General features: G+C 36.0%; 1 protein-coding gene across 4 annotated transcripts in view; it reads left to right on the top strand.

Annotated features, from left to right (window-relative positions):
• Window positions 1–19,784, top strand: part of PIAS1 (protein inhibitor of activated STAT 1) — a 145,725-nt gene that overhangs the window by 82,879 nt on the left and 43,062 nt on the right. For all 4 annotated transcript variants that reach the window (XM_069098222.1, XM_069098225.1, XM_069098223.1 and 1 more), the window contains 4 exons: window positions 2,421–2,505; window positions 2,752–2,799; window positions 5,497–5,587; window positions 6,717–6,851. In XM_069098222.1, coding sequence (XP_068954323.1) covers window positions 2,421–2,505; window positions 2,752–2,799; window positions 5,497–5,587; window positions 6,717–6,851 — 359 coding nt within the window. The remainder of the gene's footprint in view (window positions 1–2,420; window positions 2,506–2,751; window positions 2,800–5,496; window positions 5,588–6,716; window positions 6,852–19,784) is intronic.

Below are 19,784 nucleotides of genomic sequence, written 5' to 3'. Positions count from 1 at the left end.
CTGGGGAGACAAGCAGTTCAGTATAGGTTGTACATGTGAGCCTAATGCAAAACAATAACATAGTAGATATATTGTAAAAGACTGACTACGTTTCCCTCCCACCCGTTCTATTCTCTACTTTGATCCTGTCCCTTTTCAAAAGTGGGTGCTTCCAACTTCCCATCCCCCCTCTCATCCCCTTCCCCCCCCCATTCTCCTGGAGGGTGAGAGATCCCCTATTTAGTGTGTATTTCCCTCCCTCCTCAAGGCAGATTCAATAGGAATAAGGTTGACCCATTCCCTTCTGCCCTCCTATTCTTCCCCTCCATTGCAACCATTTTCCCCTGCCTCTTCTGTATGAGATAGTTTGCCCCAATCTGTCTCTCCCCATCTCCTCTCATTATACTCCTCACCTCTCAATTTCACCTTTTAAGTATCATCCCTTCCTGTTCAATTGGTCCCATGCCCTCTATCTATGTATACCTATAAACATATATACACACATTCACATATATATTTCTAATCCTTTCAACTACTGAGAAAAGTTTCATAAGTTACAATTATTGTTTTTCCATGTAGGAATGTTAATAGTTCAACTTTGATAAGTTCCTTATGATTTCTTTTCCCTGTTTACCTTCTCATGCTTCTCTTGCTTCTTGTATCTGAATGTCAAATTTTCTATTCAACTCTGGTTTTTTTCAGCAAGAATGCCTGAAAGTCCTGTATTCCACTGAATGACCATATTTTCCCCTGAAACATGATACTCAGTTTTGCTGGGTAGGTGATTCTTGGTCTTAATCCCAGCTCCCTTGACCTCCGGAATATCACATTCCAAGCCCTTCAATCCCTCAGTGTAGAAGCTGCCAGATCCTGGGTTATCCTGATTGTGTTTCCACAATATTCAAATTGTTTCTTCCTGGCTGCTTGTAATAGTCTCTCCTTAATCTGGGAATTCCGGAACCTGGCTATAATATTCCTAGGAGTTTTCTTTTTGGGATTTTTTTCAGGAGGTGATCGGTGGATTCTTTCAACCTCTATTTTGCCCTCTCGTTCTAAAACATCAGGGCAGTTTTCTTTGAGAACTTCCTGGAGGATGCTTTTTAGGTTCTTACTTTGGTCATGGCTTTCAGGTAGCCCAATAATTTTTAAATTATCTCTCCTGGATCTATTTTCCAGGTCAGTGGTTTTTCCCATGAGATATTTCACATTGCCTTCTATTCTTTCATTTGTTTGGATCAGTTTGACAGCATCTTGATTTCTCATAAAGTCATTAGCTTCCATTTGCTCCAATCTAATTCTGAAGCAATGATTCTCCTCAGTGAGCTTTTGAGATTCTTTTTCCATCTGGCAAATTCGACTTTTTAAGGCATTCTTCTCCTCATTGCCTTTTTGAGCCTCCTTTGCCATTTGAGTCAGTCTGTTTTTTAAGGTATTATTTTCTTCAGTCAGGCTGTTGAGTCTCATTTCATAATTTTCTTGCATTGTTCTCATTTCTCTTCCCAATTTTTCCTCCACTTCTCTTATCTGCTTCTTAAGGTCCTCTATGGCCTGTAATCAGCTTGTATTTTCCTTTGAAGCTTTTGGTGCAGGAGTACTGACTTCACTGTTTTCCTCCTGTTCCATGCCTTGCTCCTTCTTATCCCCAAAATAGGAGTGTAACGTTGGAATCTTCTGTCTGCTTTGTTTCCTCTGCCTGCTCATTTTGCCACTCAATTATTTGACTTTTGGGCTTTTTGCCACAGTAGGACTCTGCCACCAGACAGGGGAGTTTTCGTCCCAAACACTGGGGTTTTCTCAGCTGCCGGAGGTATTAGATGGGTGCCCTCTCTGAGGTCTCCACACACTCTGGCAAACTGGACCCACACCCCAGGACCTCCACCCTAGACTGCAATCCAGATCCAAGCAGGTTAAAGCAAGAGCGATTACCCCCTCAGACTGGTGCTTGGTCCCCCTACACTCTGCAGGCCCTGAGCTGAAGCCGCCACGTGGAGCTGGCTGGCTGTACTGGCGTCTCAGAGGTTTCTCGCCCCGGGGGTAAAAGCCACGCACTCCCACTTACTGGTCCCAAAGTCCAGACTTTACTGACCTCTCACTTTGTCCTTTGTGTCTATGTGTTGATAAATCTGGAAAGGGCCACAGCTGCTGCTTATCTGGAGTCCCTCCAGTTGGTGGCTGGTCAGGCCCGCCCTGGGGCTAAAGCCTTGGCGTGGGGCTGGGCTGGGCTCCCAGAGCACTGTGCTGGCCGATTCCTGCCGGCCTGCTGGGCTGTCCTCAGCAGGAGGTTAGCTTCTCTGTGTCATTATGTGGGTTCTGCAGCTCCAAAGTTTGTTTAGAGTCCCCTTTTTACATGGATTGGGGAGGGTGGCGATGGAACTTTTTCTAATGTCTTCTTTGTTGATGTATGTGAAGGTGATTAAAACTGTAATTCTTTCTTTCTTTAGCATCAGACAACAGTCAGCGTTTTCGAGAAACCTGTTTTGCATTTGCATTGACTCCACAACAAGTGCAACAAATCAGTAGTTCCATGTAAGTTGTCTTCCAGTGTAACTTACAATATGGCATTTGAACTTAGTATTGAGTATAAGATGTGATTATAGCATGCTGTATATTGGATGAATTTCAAGTATGCTTAACCTAACCCATGCTGCAGAGACTGTAAAAGCAATTCTTCTGATTGTTCAGAAAAGTTTTACTGAAATAAGTGCCTTTTTAAAATTTTCACCTTCACATACATATACTATAATATTTCTGTTTCTGTCCTGTATTTTCTAGGGATATTTCTGGGACTAAATGTGACTTCACAGTACAGGTCCAGCTAAGGTACGTCTTAATTATGGTATAAAATACTTTGGTACTTTAGAAGATGATACATAAAGTAAAAAAATGTGTAAATGAAGTTTTTTAGGGGTTTATCTGCATGCTAGTAATTATACTGAAAGTGGGGATAAAATGTATAATCAGCAAAATAAACATAGCACAATGAAAAGACTCCATGTGAAATAGTTGATATTTTTTCCTAAACCTGATAGGATGTTTTTCAAAATGTTATAGCTATACCAGTTTTCCAACTTCTTTACCCATACTATTCTGTTTTTGTTGTGATATGCAGTTTATCTTCTTGGTATAAATATTCTTGTCCATATAAACCACCTGGTGCCACATTTTCAGTCCATCAATAACTGTTTATTAAGTCAGTATAGTACATATTTATAATATTGTTCTGGGTTCTCTAAAGAACCAAAAAGGAAAGAATGACATCTCTTTGCCCTTAAGGAGTTTATTTCTCAATCTAATTAAGGGAGACAAAACTAATATGGATCACAATTAGAGATCAGGAAATAGCTCTTATGATCCACTGTTAAGTGTTGTGGATAAATGTACTATTTTTGAAATCACTGAAAGCTAAAATAGTTAGGAAAATTCTTATGAAGGAGATAGAACCTGAACTGAATCTTGGAGGAAATGAGTGGGATTTGGGGAAGCAGAGAAAGAGATGCAGGGCATTACAAACTGGAAAAGTTTCATGGGCCTGGCATGTTTCAGAGGTGAGAATGAATAAGGTGTATGGGGTGTATAATGAATAAAGTGTATGGGGTGGTGACCAGGAAATGAAAGGACTGACTGAGGTTTCTCTTACCCACACCCATGATGAAAATTATCATCTTACTGTGTACTTTCTAGCTAAATAATCTCCACTTAGTTGGAACAGGAATGGGTATATTCTGATTCTATTCTTAGCAAATTATGTTAATGTATTGAACATTCCTAGAACAGTGCCAGATATTAGGTATAGGAAAAATCTTTAATGTTTTTTCTAGGCTTGATCAGTTTAGATATAAACAATTCAAGAGTAAGAGTGGGTTTTGTTGTTGTTTTGTTTTTAAACAAGGCTTATATGCAGCACTATACCCAGAAAACAGATTTTTATTCTTTTAAGTAGCTAATCATTTGACTTTTAACAAACCTATAGCCTTTTTTTGTAGGTCAGTTACTTTATATGTGACTAACACTAACAAAAGATAATCTCAAATACATAAATAATTTTACCAGAAATTAACCCCTTTTTTTCCCTTTGTTATCCATGTAACCATTTTTGTCTACACTCTTCATGTTTTTAAACATTCTGCTTATTTCATTTCCTCATTCTTTCCTGCGACTTGCTATGGTTTTGATTTTTTGTTTTTAGCCTAATTTAATGAGGTTTGAGTTGTGTCTCCTTAGGGAAGAGTCATGTAGATTGTCTTGGCAGTGAAATTACTACATTTTCATCCCTCAAGGGATTTGTTTTCCATATTTTACATTTGTTTAAGTGATGGGTTGTGTATTATGTAATTAGCTAGTTGAACCTAAGTTGAATAGTTTCTAATCTACTTTGTTTTTAGTGTTGAGTTGATTTGATAATATCTAAGTAAATATATAGAGAGGATCATACATTTATTGACCTTTTTTTTTTTAATAAGTTCCATGGCTTGACTTTAGAAGACCTCTCAAGAAGTTGAGTGGAGGGTATTTGTGATAAAAATGGTCAGATGGATTCGATACAAAGTATCGCAGGGCAGGGGAAGAAATAAAAGTAAAGAAAGAAATCTCCTTTAAAAAAAAAAAACTTGTTAGTTCCATAAAGTGCTATAAATACTTGGTAATGATGGAATGACAGGTAAGTTTGTGTTGCAGTTAGAGAGGCAGTAAGTCATAATAGAGTGAAAAGAGTAAACCTCATAATTAATTTCTTAAATTTACATAACAGTAGAATTAGAGTTTATCCATTATGTAGCTATACTTCCTTTTTTTTCCTCAGAGGCTTATGTGCATAGTTTAGAGGCAAAGGGTTTATGAAATGTTTTGTTTCAATTTAAATATGAATGCAATAAAAGTAATGTTATTATATAGCTGCTTAATTATACTTTGTCATATAGAACAGCTTCCACTGCCAGTTTTTTAAATCACTGAGACTACTTTGAGAATCACTGTAAAAACTATTCTTTCAGGTCCCTCATTTTTTTTTCTACCAAGACCTTTATTGGCTTAGGAAACTGGAAACTCAAGAATATTATATTTCTGCCTTCTAAGACTAAAACAGAGTTTTGGGAAGAAAAAACACTGTTGTAAATCATTTCCCAGGAGGCAGCTGAGAAAATGACCCTCACATACAGGATTTGGTTGTTCAGAAGGGTTATTAGAGCTACAGCTTCTATAAATACTTTATACACAGGCCACATACGTATGTATAAAGTATTTCCCTTAAGGAATTGATAGTTTAGGATGATGAGAATTGGTGTAAAGATAACCATATAGCTTCTTAGTAGTGTCACTGAAGCTAATGGGGATAGAATTATTTTAAAAGCTTTTTTCCCCATCAGTGAGAGATGTTGAAAAACCATAGTAAATACTTAATATTTTTAGCCAGATTAATGGGTCATCAGTATACTGTGAAAACTTCTAAGTTACCTATTGAACAGAAATGTTAATAAAGTTAGAATTTTGAAAGATGATTAAATCTGTTCTTGTGTTTTTTAGGTTTTGTTTATCAGAAACCAGTTGTCCACAAGAAGATCATTTCCCACCCAATCTTTGTGTGAAAGTTAATGGGAAACCTTGTAGCCTTCCAGTAAGTCCAGAATTCTTAAATTGTGTTGTCACTTATTTGTCAAAGCATAACCATCATGAATTTAATCAGTGACATGATGTAATTATGAAAATTTTTGACTATCAGTGATTAAAACATTTGTATAGACTACACATAGATAACACATTTAACATAAAGTATTATAAGGCAGGGATTAAAGGAAAACGTTAACTTAAGTGGAATAAGATGTACCCAAGGACTTCTTTTTATAAATGTATGGATATATATTAATGTATTTGTGAGAGAATGAGATTAAAGGAAAGAGAACTGTTTTGTGTAGTTTTAAAAAATTATCTCAGTTCTTCTGAAATTCTGATACTTGGTATCTTCTCATTCTTTAACTCTTTTTTTTTAAAGCAATCGAGGTTAAGTAACTTGCTCAAGGTTACACGGCTAGTTATTTCTGGGTGTGATGGTAAGTATCTGAGTCCAGATTTGATCCCAGGTTATCCTGATTCTGGGGCCGGTGCTCTTACTCACTGAGCCACCTGGCCGCCCCAAGCAATTGGGGTTAAGTAACTTGCTCAAGGTTACATGGCCAGGTGTTTCTGGGTGCTAAGTGTCTGAGCCCGGATTCGATTCCAGGTCATCCCGACTCTGGGGCCGGTGCTCTTACTCACTGTGCTACCTGGCCACCCCTCATTCTTTAACTCTTACTGATTTCTTTGAAATGTAGTCAGTAATACTTTCTTGCAGGGTTAACATACCAAGCCTTTAGTTTTAAAAAAAAAAAAAAGCATAAAATCTGCATATGAAGATGTGAAAAAATTGGTTTAATAGGGGCTTCAAATGCTGTAAATTTTTAAATCTAACTCTAAGAAAATATTTACTTCTCTTGACTTTAATGAAAAAAAAAACATATCGGGGCGGCCAGGTGGCGCAGTGAGTAAGAACGCCAGCCCCAGAGTCAGGAGACCAGGAATAGGTTCTGCCCTCAGATATTTAGCACCCACACAAAATAACTGGCCGTGTAACCTTGAGCAAGTTACTAAACCTCAATTGCTTAAAAAAAATTGTCCATTAGCAGTCAGTTTACAAAATTTTTATTTAAAAAAATAACATTTGAAATTATGGGAAAGAATGAATAGAAATCTTTAAATTTTATTCTTAGGGCTATCTTCCACCTACCAAAAATGGTGTGGAACCAAAGCGACCCAGCCGACCAATTAATATCACCTCACTTGTCCGCTTGTCCACAACTGTACCAAACACCATTGTTGTTTCCTGGACTGCAGAAATTGGAAGAGTAAGTAACTTTTGGTTTTATCAAATTTGCATATAATAAAAAAGGACTAATTGGTATGGCTGAGTTCATCTCTGGGCAATAGGAGCACATGTTTTAAGAGTGTTTTAGAGTTTACAAAGTACTTTCCTAATAACTTTCAAAAGTAGTAGGTAGTACAAGTACAAGCATTATTATCCCTGTTTTTTAAATAAGAAAACTAAGGTTTAGAAGGATAAGTGACCTTCCCAGGCTCACACAGCTAGCAAATGTGAGAGCTGAAGCTACTAACCATCTCTTAATTGCTAAATCCTATGGTCTTTTCTCAATCATTATCTTTCTTGACTTCTCTGAAGCGTATGACACTATTAATCCCCTTTCCCTCCTTGATACTTTCTCCTCCCTGGGATTTTGTGGCACTGTACTCTTTTGACTCTCTTCATACTTTTGTTACAACTCCTCTGTCTCCTTTGGTAGATTATTATCCTTATCATGCCCCTCTAAATGTATGTGGCCATGAAGACTGGCCTGGACCATCTTCTTTCCAAATTCTCACACTTGGATACCTCGTCAGCTCCAATAGGTTGTTATTATTTCTGTGCTGATGATTTCCAGTTATATATATTTAGCCTTAGTCTCATACCTGCACACTCTAGTGCCTTATCATCGCCTGCACATTTTAACGTAGATGTCCTGTAGACAATCCAAACTTAATATGTGCAAAATAGAATTCCTCCTTTCCCCCAAATTCCACCCCTTTTCCAAAGATCTGAGTCATCATCCTTGACTTTTTATCCTCCGTCAATCACTGCTAATGTACATTTAATTCCCAAATCTTATTGACACTTTGCCTGCCAGTCTAATTTTTATCACTACATATATGTCTTCTACCCTAATTCACACTGTCATGACCTGTTACCCTCTTGCAGTAGTCCCCTAATTAGTCTCCCTGTCACAAGCTTTTCTCATCCATACACAACTGCCAAAATAATTTTTGTATAGATCTGACCATGTCACTACCTTGCTCTAGTTACTCCGTCTTTCCTCTGGGTTCAAATATAAACTTCTCTAAAGACAATTGAAAACCTTTTGGAATCCAAATCCTAGCTGCCTTTTTTGTTAGGCTTATTATATGTGATTCTTCTTTTACAGGCTAGCCAAACTGGCCTTCTTGCTCTTCTTCCCACATGATGTTCTCTTTCCTATCACTGCCTCATACAATCCTTTGTTTTCTTCAAAACTTGACTTAAACTCTTACCTCCTACCTGAGGCGTTTTCCTATTCGCTCCAGTTTCTAATACAGCTTGCTCTTGAAATTGCTTTATATTAACTTTGTACATATTTTCTACATGTTTACATATATATACTGTTTCCTTACTAGAATTTTATCCCTAGTACCATGCCTGACACATAGTAGATACTTAATAAAAACTTGGTTAATTACTTCATTAGTTAATCAATTGATTGATTACTACCTTGCCTGAGATCAGTCAACAAAAGTCTGTTAAAGAGCTGCTCTGTGCAGGATACTGGAAATATAAATACAAAGAACTATCTGGCTGGGTAGGCAATAAGTACATAAGAATATGCAGCATCCCTCTACAATCAAAAGCAAATACCATATGTTACTAGAAGCTTTCCCAATAAATACAAAAATAAAGCAAGGATGACTATTCTCCCCACAATTATTTTATATAGTTCTGGAAATGCTAGCAATAGTAAAGAAATTACAGTCAAAAAGGGTAGATAAAGAGGAGAGAGAGTTGTCCCTATTCACTGATGACATGAAAGTCAGAGAATCAGCAGAGATAGTAATTGAGACAATAATTTCAGCAAAAATTGCAAGTTATAAAATAAACTCAAAAATCAACAGCATTTTTATAACAGTACCCAATAATAAAATCTTAAGAAATGATAATAAAAAGGGAAATAATCCATTCCAAAAACCATGAAATACCTCAAATATTTGTGGCTCTGTTTGCCAAAGCACACAAAATACTTGTATAAATTAAATTTAAAAGTATTACTTAAAGAAATAAAGAACAATTTAAATACCTGGAAGAATATTCAGTGCTTGTGGCTCATTTGTGTCATTATAATAAAAATAATAACGAAGTTAATTTATAGTTTTAAAACTTTACCAATCAAATTATGAAGGGAATACTTTACAGAATTCAACAAAATAACGCAAAAGATTCATTTGGAAAAATAAAAAATTTAGAATATCAAGAGAAATGATGAAAAGAATTAATGACAAAGAGGAAATAGCACTTCTAATTCTCATACTGAATAATAAAGCACCATTCATCAGACCATCTTGTATTGGTTAACGAAGGAGAAAGATCAGTGGAACAGAGAGAGAATCAGAAAGAGTGGAATTCAGTAACCTAGTGTTCAATAAACCAAAAAGCATACAATACTTAGGAGTACCATTTCAGTGAAACACACACACACACACACACACACACACACACACACAGAGTCTGGCAGAAATTAGACTTAAACCAACACTTTATAGTGTGTGTGTGTGTGTCCATCTTGTGTGTGTGTGTATGTGTATATATATATTCATCTAATGGATATGTGACTTTAATGCCAAAGATCATACCATAAAAAACAAAATTAGAAAACAAACATTAATTTTTTCGGTTTCAAACTATAGTCATTGACAATGCAAGAAATATGATACTCATTATACATATGAAGTTATACAAAACATTTTCACATTAATCATGTTTAAAAAACAAAACAAGAAAAATGAAGTAAAAAAATATGTTTCAGTCTGCCCTCAGAATTTGTCAGTTCTGTCTCTGGAGGTGGATAAAATTTTTCATCATGAGTGTTTTGAAATTGTTGTGGATCATTGTATTGGTCAGAGTAGCTAAGTCTTTCACAGTTGATTATTACACTATTGCTGTTACTGTGTATGGGTCTGCTCACTTCACTTTGTATCAGCTCATATAAGTCTTAAGGAGATGAATTTTTTTCTTTTTTTTTTTTGGTCTTTATTAATGTGTTTACTTTTAGTTTACAAGATTCATTACCACAATACCTTGAGTTTCAAATTTTCTCTCCGTCCTTCCCCCCCCAGCCCCCATATAATCAAGTATAGTATCTGCAAATACTTTCACGTTAGGCATTAGTCAGGTTATAAAGAAGGATTGTATCAGATGGAATGAAGAATGGGAAAGAGGAAACAAAACCGAAAAAGAAAAAGGGCAGGTAGTTTGCTTCAATCTGGGTGCAAACTCAGTTCTTTCTTTGGATGTAAACATCTCTCTCCATCATAAGTCTTTTGGGGTTGATTTATGATTCTGGATTGCTGAGAAGAGTCCAGTTTATCAAAGTTGGTCGTCACACAGTTGTGTCTGTAATTGTGTACAAATTCCTCCTGGCTCTACTCTTCTCACTCAGCATCAGTTCATATAAGCCTCTCCAGGTAAATATGAAGTCCATCTGCTCCTCATTTCTTATTGCACAATAGTATTCCATAGCATGATATACCACAATTTGTTCAGCCATTCCCCAATTGATGGGCACCCCCTTAATTTCCAATTCTTTGCTACCACAAAAAGAGCTGCTATAAATATTTGTGTACATATAGGTCTTTTTCCCACTTCTATGATCTCTTTGGGATACAATCCTAGAAGTGGTATTGCTGGGTCAAAGGGTATGAAATTATTTATAGCCCTTTGGGCATAATTCCAGATTGCTTTCCAGAATGGTTGGATCAATTCACATCTCCACCAGCAAAGCATGAGTGTTCCAATTTGTCCACATCCTCTCCAGCATTTGTCATTTTCCTGTTTTGTCATTTTAGCCAATCTCACTGGTGAGATGTGGTACCCCAGAGTTGTTTTGATTTGCATTTCTCTAATCAGTAGTGATTTAGAGCATTTTTTCATATGCTTATAAATATTTAAGGAGATGAATTCTTAACCAAACAAGGTAGAGACAAAAAATAAAGTAGATAACTTTGATTATATGAAACCAAAAAGTTTCTTACAAACAAAATAATGTACTAAGGATAAGAAGAAAAATGGTAGAATGGGACAAGAATCTTTGTATCACATTTTTCTAATATGGATCTGGTCTCTAAGATATATATATATGAACCATAGATATAAACAGTTCTCAAAAGAAGAAATACAAAGTATTAACAGCCATATGGGTGGAGCCAAGATGGTAGAGTAAAGGCAAGGACTCGTTTGAGTTCTCCCCAAGCCCCTTCAAATACCTGTAAAAGATGACTAAACAAATTCTAGAGCAGTAGAAACCACCAAAAGACAGAATGAAACAAATTTCCAGCACAAGACAACCTGGATGATCTATGGGAAAGGTCTGTTGCACCAGGATGGGAGAGGAGCACAGGCCAGCAAATGCTGGCACATACGAGGCACCAGCAAAGCCAGAGCAGGCCTTAGGGGTCTGCATCATTGGCAGCTGAGGCAGTTTCCAGATTTCTCAATCCACAAGCACCAAAGGCAACTTAGAAGGTCAGTGGGAAAGGTCTGTAGGACCTGGGTGAGAGAAGTACAGCAGTGATGGCAACAGCAGTGGCTTCTTCCAGAGTTCTCAGCCCACAGACGGTAAGGGGATCAAACAACTGATCAAAAGGAGATTACAGGGGTCTCTTTGCTGTCAGTGAGGCAGGACTTGATTGTTTTGCCCATACTTGGATCTGGGTTGCAGTCCTGGGGCAAGGAGGAGCACTGGCATGGCAGAGCTTGTGGCAGTAGTAGAGAGGGAACCCTCTTCATGGTTCCAGGACAGAAAAGAGTGGTTGTGGTCACTCACTGACCAGAGCACAGGCCAAGAGAGGGGTAAACAACTCTCCTTGGATCATACTACCTTAGAAAAACTGAAAACTTATAGGTCCCTAAAAGTATCTCTGAAAACACCTTCACAGACCCCTGGAGCATGGAACAGTACACCCTCCACCCTGGAAGCAGAGCCCTACCTTAACAAAGAGTTAAAAAGTTAAATAATTGACTAGGAAAATGAGCAAACAGCAGGGGAAAAACTCAGATTATAGAATCTTACTTTGGTGACAAGGAAGAGCAAAACATACACTCAGAAAAAGACAACAGAGTCAAAGTTCCTACATCCAAAGCCTCCAAGAAAAATATGAGTTGATCTCAGGCCATGGAAGAGCTCAAAAAGGATTTTGAAAATCAAGTAAGAGAGGTAGAGGAAAAATTGGGAAGAGAAATGAGAGTGATGCAAAAAAATCAAGAAAAATGAATCAATAGCCTGCTAAAGGAGACCCCAGAAAATACTGAAGAAGATAATACCTTAAAAAATAGACTAACCTAAATGGCAAAAGAGAGCCAAAAGGCCAGTGAGAAGAAGAATGCCTTAAAAAGCAGAATTGTCCAAATGGGAAAGGAGATCCAAAAGCTCACTGAAGAAAATAATTCCTTCAAAATTAGAATGGAGCAAATGGAAATTAATGATTCTATGAGAAATCAAGAAATTATAAAACAAAACCAAAAGAATGAAAAAATAGAAGACAGTGAAATATCTCATTGGAAAAACAACTGACCTGGAAAATAGATCCAAGAGAGATTATTTAAAAATTTTTGGACTACCTGAAAGCTGTGATAAAAAAAAAAGCATAGATATCATCTTTCAAGAAATTATCAAGGAAAACTGCCCTGATATTCTGTTTTTTAAGATGTTATTTTCTTGAGCATTTTGTGAACATATAACTGTTCACTTGTTTTTTGTTATTTTCTTGCATCACTCTTATGTCTCCCAATTTTTCCTCTCCTTCTCTTACTTGATTTTCAAAATCCTTTTTGAACTCTTCCATGACCTGTGACCAATTCATATTTTTCTTGGACACTTTGAATGTAGGAGCTTTGACTGTTGTCTTCTTCTGGTTGTATGTTTGGTCTTCCTTGTCACCAAAGTAAGATTCTGTAGTCTGATTTTTTTTTACTCTGCTATTTTCCCAGCCAATTACTTGAGTTTTTAGCTCTTTATTAAGGTAGAACTCTGCTTCCAGGGTGGAGGGCAAACTGTCCTAAGCTTTAGGGGTTTTGTGAAGCTGTTTTCAGAGATACTTTTAGGGACCTGTAAGTTTTCAGTTCTTCCAGGGTGACATGATCTAAGGAGAGGTGTTTACCCATCTCCTGGTCTGTGCTCTGGTCTGTGAGTGATCACAAGCACTCTTTTCTGCCTTGGAACTGTGAGGAGGATTTTCCACCACAGTCACAAGCTCTACCACGCTAGTGTTCCTCCCTGCCCAAGGACTGCAATCCATATCCAAGCACAGGTAAAGCAAAAGAATCCTACCTCAGCGCCAGCAAAGAGATCCTCTGATCAGCAACTTGATCCCCCACTGTGGGCCAAGAGCTCAGGAAGTAGCCACTGCAATCAACCTTAGCCTGGGACCAAGCCATACTCCTCTCTCCCCCAGGTCCCACAGACCTTTCCCACTGACCGCCCAAGTTGTCTTTGGTGTTTATGGGTTGAGAAGTCCAGAAACTGCCACAGCTGCCAGTGGTTCAGTCCCGTGAGACCTGGGCTGGCTTGGTCCACATTGGACTGACATCTTCTCTCAGACTACTGCAACAAACCTTTCCTGTCAACCTTCCAGATTGTCCTGGGCTGGAAATTTGTTTCACTCTTGTCATTTTGTGGGTTCTGCTGCTCTAGAATTTGTTTAGAGTCATTTTTTACAGGTATTTGGAAGCGTTTGGGGGAAAGGTCAAGCAAGTCCCTGCTTTTACTCTGCCATCTTGGCTCTGCCCTGATATTCTAGAACCAGAGGGTAAAATAGAAATTGAAAGAATCTACCAATCACCTCATGAAAGAGATCCCAAAAGGAAAACTCTTAGGAATATTATAGCTAATGTCCAGAGTTCCCAGGTTTAGGAGAAAATATTGCAAGTAGCTAGAAAGAAGCAATTAAAATATTGTGGAAACACAAACAATCATACAAGATTTAACAACTTCTACATTAAGGAATTAGAGGGCTTGGAATATGATATTCCAGGGGTCAAAGGAGCTAGGAGTAATCAATGAAGGGGGTAAATTAATTTTCAGTGACAGAGGAATTTAATGCATTCTTGAGAAGCCAGAGCTAAATAGAAAAATAGATTTTCAAATACAACATTCAAGAGAAGCACGAAAAGGTAAACAGGAAAGAGAAATCATAAGGGACTCATTAAAGTTGAACTGTTTACATTCCTGCATGGAAAGATGATATCTGTTAACTCATGAGACCTGTCTCATTTTTAGGATGGAGGGAATATATATATAGACAGAAGGTGAGAGAGGAATGTACTGGGAGATGGAGAAAGGGAGAGGTAGAATGGGGGTAAGTTACCATCTCACATAAAAGAGATAAGAAAAAGCTTTTCCAGTGGAAGCAGAGAGGTGAGAGGGAACAAGTGAACCTTACTGTCATTGGATTTGGCTTAAGGAGGCAATAACATACATACTCAATTGGTTATGGAAATCTATTTTACCTTACAGAAAAGTAGAGGAGGAAAGGGACAAGAGGCCGGGGGTGATAAAAAGAAGGGCACATTGGGGGAGGGGGTAATCAGAGGCAAACACTTTTGAGGAGGGATAGGGTCAAAGGAGAGAATAGAATAAATGGGGGTAGGGACATGATAGGATTGAGGGAAATATAGTCTTTCACAATATGACTATTATGGAAGTGTTTTGTATGATTGCACATGTATAGCCTATATCGAAGTGCTTGCCCTCTCAATGAGGGTGTGTGGGGAGGGAGGAAGTGAGCTAATTTGGAACTCATTTTTTTTTTAAGTTTTCAAGTTTTTAAAAACGAATGTTAAAAATTGTTTTTACATGCAACTAAGAAATAAGATAAACAGGCAATGGGGTATAGAAATCTAACTTACCCTATAGGAAAATAGAAGGGGCAAGGGTGGTAGAAGTGGGGCATATTGGGGGAAGGGGTACTCAGAATGCATGCCACCATGAGGTGGGGGGAGGGGAGAGATGGGGAGAAAATTTGGAACTCAAAATCTTTTGAAAGTGAATGTTGAAAACTAAAATAAATAAGTTGGGGGGGGCATATGAGGGGAGGGGAACAACCATATGAAAAAAAACAACATATTCCAAATCACTAATAACACATAAAATGCAAATCAAAACAACTTTGAGGTTTCACTTCTCACCTTGCAGATTGACAAAGGGATTATGGAAAGAAGGATACAATAGTTCATTGTTGTTGGAACTATTAATTAATGTAGTCATTTTGGAAAACAGTTTGGAATTATGCAGATAAAATGTCTAAATTATCTATATGCTCTTTAACCCAGAGATTCCACTACTAGGTTTATTTCCCAAAGAAACTGTTGATTTAAAAAAAAAATGGTTCCTGTAAACACCAAAATAGTTTTGCAAAAGCAAAGAATTAAAAAACAAAGTGGATGCCTATCAATTAAAGAATGTCTAAACAAATGGTTTTGTATGAATGTAATGGAATATTACTGTGCTACAAAAAAATGACAAATCTGATAAATATTAAGAAGCATGGAAATATTTACATGAATTGATCATATACCTGTAACTCTCTCGCCTTTCTAATCACACTGATGATCTCCCTGGCTTCCTTAAAGTCTCAACTAAAATCCCACCTTCTACAGAATATCTTCAAACCCTCCTAATTTCAGACCCTTCCCTCTCTTAAATCATTTACTGTTTTGCTTTTATAACTGGTGCATACGCAGTTGTTGGCGTGTTGTCTCTCTCCATTAGATTATAAACTCTTTTAGGACAGAGGTTACCTTTTTTGCTTCTTTTTGTATCCCCAGTGCTTATTAGCACAGTGCCTGGACCATAATAGGGCCTTAATAAAAGTTTATTGATTAATTGATAGTAGTCAAGAAAACAATATACACAGAATTACAAAAAACTAGCATAGTTCCATAGAAAAAATATCAGAAGACACCTCCATCCCATTTTCATAGCAACAAGAGGTCTACAAGTATGGCACACTGTACCTATTTTCAGACTTTTTTTTGATATGATCAGTTTTTCTGATTTTTTTCTTTTTTTTTTTAAATATTATTTGTTATATGGGATGACTCACTGGAATGGCAAGGACAAAGGTACTATATGGAAAATATTTTGATTATTAAAAAATCATTAAAAATATTTTTAAAAGCTATAAATATATGCAGGAAAAAAGCATAAAGAGAAGAAATGCAAAGGTAGTAGAAATTGATGGAACCAGGAAAGGCTTCATATAGAGGAGATTTTATGAGGTAAAGGTGAAGAGGGTGTTCATTTTAGACTTGAAGCAAATGCAAAAACGTGAAAATGAGAAATGGAAATTATGAGAAAACTATTTTGACTAGATTATAGAGTCAGTTGTCAGAGAATAGTGAGAATGATCATGACAAAAGAAGTAGTCTTAAAGCTATAGATAAATATCCTTCACCCCATTCTCAACTTCCAGTACCAAAAAAACATTTCTTTTTGGTTTGAGTCCACCATCATGCATAACCTCTTAGTGAGACTTGGAGATTCTACTAATAAAACAGAATTATAGAATTTCAGAGATGGAAGGAACCTTAATCGTTGTCTAGTCTAACCCATACGTTAAATAGTCAACAAGCCTTGACTTAAGAATCTTTAATAAGGGGTAGCTCATTACTTCCTAAAATAGCCCATTCTACCTCAAGAGAGCTCTATTTTCATTACCTCAAGCCTAATATGTGAATTCCTTCATCTGATCCTCATGGCATACACTTGAGGTCCTTCACCATCCTGGTTGCCCTTCTGAATGCTGTTCAGCTTATCAACGTCTTTCATAAAATACAGCTCCTTAAAACTGAGATACAGTATTCCAGCTATGATCTAACCAGTGAGGAGTACAACAGAACCATTGCTTCCATATTTCTGAATGTTGTTTCTCTAATTGTAGCCCAGTTGTTTTTTTTCATTGCCATGTCACACTATTAACCCATGGTAAGTACTTTATAAGAAAAAACATATCTTTTTCCTCTTTTGGTAGTTGCCTAATGGTTAGGCCAATATTTATATAATTTGTGGAACTTTATAAACCCTATTGAAAAATATTCAACAATAAATTTTTTTCTTGAACTGAAATTTTGATTTATATTATTTCCGGCTTCTAAACTAGTTAACTTGCTTTTAGGACTAAATTAAATTTTAACTTGGAGTTTTAAATATCTAGATCCTTATATATTTCATTGAACAGGTAGACACCAGTAAAGTTAGTCTTCCAATTAAGATATATAAATTTCATGTTCATAGTGTTTTGAATTATTTGGGTTTTAGCATTGCCTTCATGTAACTATTTTATAATAGCTTCCTTATGGAGAGGTTTAGGATGGTTTGAATTACTTTTTTTTTTTCATTAAACTAAGAAGAAAGCTATTGATCTTGAGTATGGGGAATATTATTTTTTATTGGCTTTTGGCTATTCTAGAGAGTCTCATCATCCTTAGATTGTGATTTTTATGTGAATTTTTATTTTTGTGGCTTTAGTCTTATGAGAACACAAGAGATGTCAGTATTTTCTGTGTCCTTTACCTTATTTCTATGGAAGCCAGAAAATCTGTTTCCAATTTGGTTTTTACTTTGAAATTTTCCCTTGGCTAACTGAAATTATAAAGTAGTCACTTAAAAATTCATCAGTTGTTTTACAAAGAGTTCCTAGTCACTTATTGAAGCACATAGTATCAAAATAGATGTATCGAAAAACATATTGTCATTTCATGGACCAAATAAATAGTTCATTTTTTCCTTTATAATCTTGATACCGTGTGCGCTGCTTTAAATATCAGATGTAATCCTGAGGAGTTATAAATCAAATTTATTTTAAATGAAACCATATTTTATATGTACTAGAGGAACTTTAATTGTGAATTCTTTAGAGAAACTAAGATACTTTTGGTAATGAGTCAGCACTCCCTAATTTATCCGTTTTATTATTTTGAAATTTTGTACATTTGATCATTTTTATGGGACACACTGATTGGACTTAAAAGGAATCTATTGATAAAACCCAGTGCCTTCATTTTATAGATGAAGAAATTAAAGTTCAGAGTGGTAAAGTGATTTTTTTTTTATATGGACATACATTTTGTTTTGATAAAATACACAAACACCTCCCTCCCCCCAAGGTTCATTTCCCACAACACTAGTTGAACAAAACTGTCTGAAGAGTAATTGTAATTGTTAATACATGTGGAATAGTTTGCTGCTTTTTAACTGAAGGATTTGTTCCCTAAGTTTTATAGCTTGGTACCAACATTGGCTATTATGTATGACTTTTAAGTGTGTTACCATTTGATGTTTTTTTCCTTTTTTCATTTTCATTAATACTTCTATATTTGGGGAGGGGGCTCTGCTTTTTTTTCCTTTGTATGACACATATCTTCCCATGTTTCTCTGAATTCTTTATATTGTTTTTCATGAGACACTACAATATTCCATTCCATTCATATATCATAATCTAATTGTTCTCCATTTATTGAGTACATATAACTTATTTCCAGTTTTTTGTTTTGTTTTATTTTGTTTTTGCTATTATAAATAGTGCTACCATTAATATTTTTGCACACATGGGTTTTTCATTGCTATCAAAATCCTCCCTGGGTATAAAACTAGTCTTGGAGTAGCTGGGTCAAAGGGCATGAAGAATTAGTCCCTTTTATTCTGTAATTCTAAATTGCATCACCATCTCTCCTTCCAGGCACCCCAGTTTAAAAGCTTTGAATTTTCTTATACTCTTCCTTATGTATCCAATCAGTTCTATTCAGCAAATATTTTAAAAGTGTCTACTGCTGTATGTTGTCAAGACTTATCAGTTCCAACTTTAACAAATAATTGTTTAATTGAACTTTTTCTCAGTGTGAATATGCACTTTCAGATATGGAAAGGAGAATAAAATATTAATTTACATTTATGTTCTAAGTTTCACAACATAATGAGGTAGATAATTTAAGTATTATGGCCTTGTTGCAGGTGAGGCTACTGAACTCAGAGAAGGTAAATGATTTGCCCAAGATAACATAGTTAGAAAGTGTTGGAGCTTTGAAGTCAAAGATTATTATTTCATGGAAGGTAGTTTATTTGGGGTAAGAATATCTTCATTAATCATCAGTTGGCATCAAAATGTCCCTTGTTCATATGGCAGTATGCTAAGTTCTTTGGAAAGATTTTTATTTCTTGCTAATTTTTATTTGTTTTTACATCACCACATTCGTTTCACTATTATCACTTTTCTCACCCACCCAGGGAACCTTCGGTTTGTATCAAATATTTTTTTTTAAGTTCATAACCAATCAAAACATTAATTTGATGACACATACAATGTTCTTTTACCCATCCAGTAAAAGAATGGGGTGCATTTTCTCTTCTCTAGAGCCAATTTTGGTCATTATTACAGAGATATTTTTAAATTTCTAATAATGAAGAACAGGATTTGTGAACATAAAGAGCATGTTCCAAAAATCAACATAAATAAATATGGTATTCTAAATATATTAAGTCATTAGTATTGGGTATATTTAATTGGTAATCAAGGATCAATAACATGATTTTTCCTCATAATAAAGGTAATGTCACAGTTTTGGGGTTTTTTGGGGGGGTAGGTGAACTAAACCCTGTTAATGGGAAAATAAAAACTAGGTTCATATTATGACTACAAATGACATTTTATTAATATCTGTCATTTGTTTCCCCCTTCACTGTAGTTATGTGTCATAACTAGATAAAGCATTCCTTTTTTCTGAATGTGTTATTGTGGTTTCTATTTCATCTGCTTTTAAAGATTTATGTAAAGATTGCCTTGAGCAAGTTCCAACCTGTAGATTCAAGCTGTCCATAAATAATTTTATAGTGTTAATTAGCATTTCTTTATCTTTTATCTTAAAGCATTAAAAAACACAGCTAAGATAAATGGCAAAAGAAGCTTTTGTAATTGTATATTAGATTTTGTGT

The sequence above is a fragment of the Petaurus breviceps genome, unplaced genomic scaffold (assembly GCF_028583685.1).
Source record: "Petaurus breviceps papuanus isolate PSGF00001 unplaced genomic scaffold, PetGlider_PUasm1.0 37, whole genome shotgun sequence".
In the NCBI taxonomy this organism is placed as follows: domain Eukaryota; kingdom Metazoa; phylum Chordata; class Mammalia; order Diprotodontia; family Petauridae; genus Petaurus; species Petaurus breviceps.
Note: the sequence above shows the minus strand (reverse complement) of the source record. Positions and strands in the feature narration are given on the sequence as shown.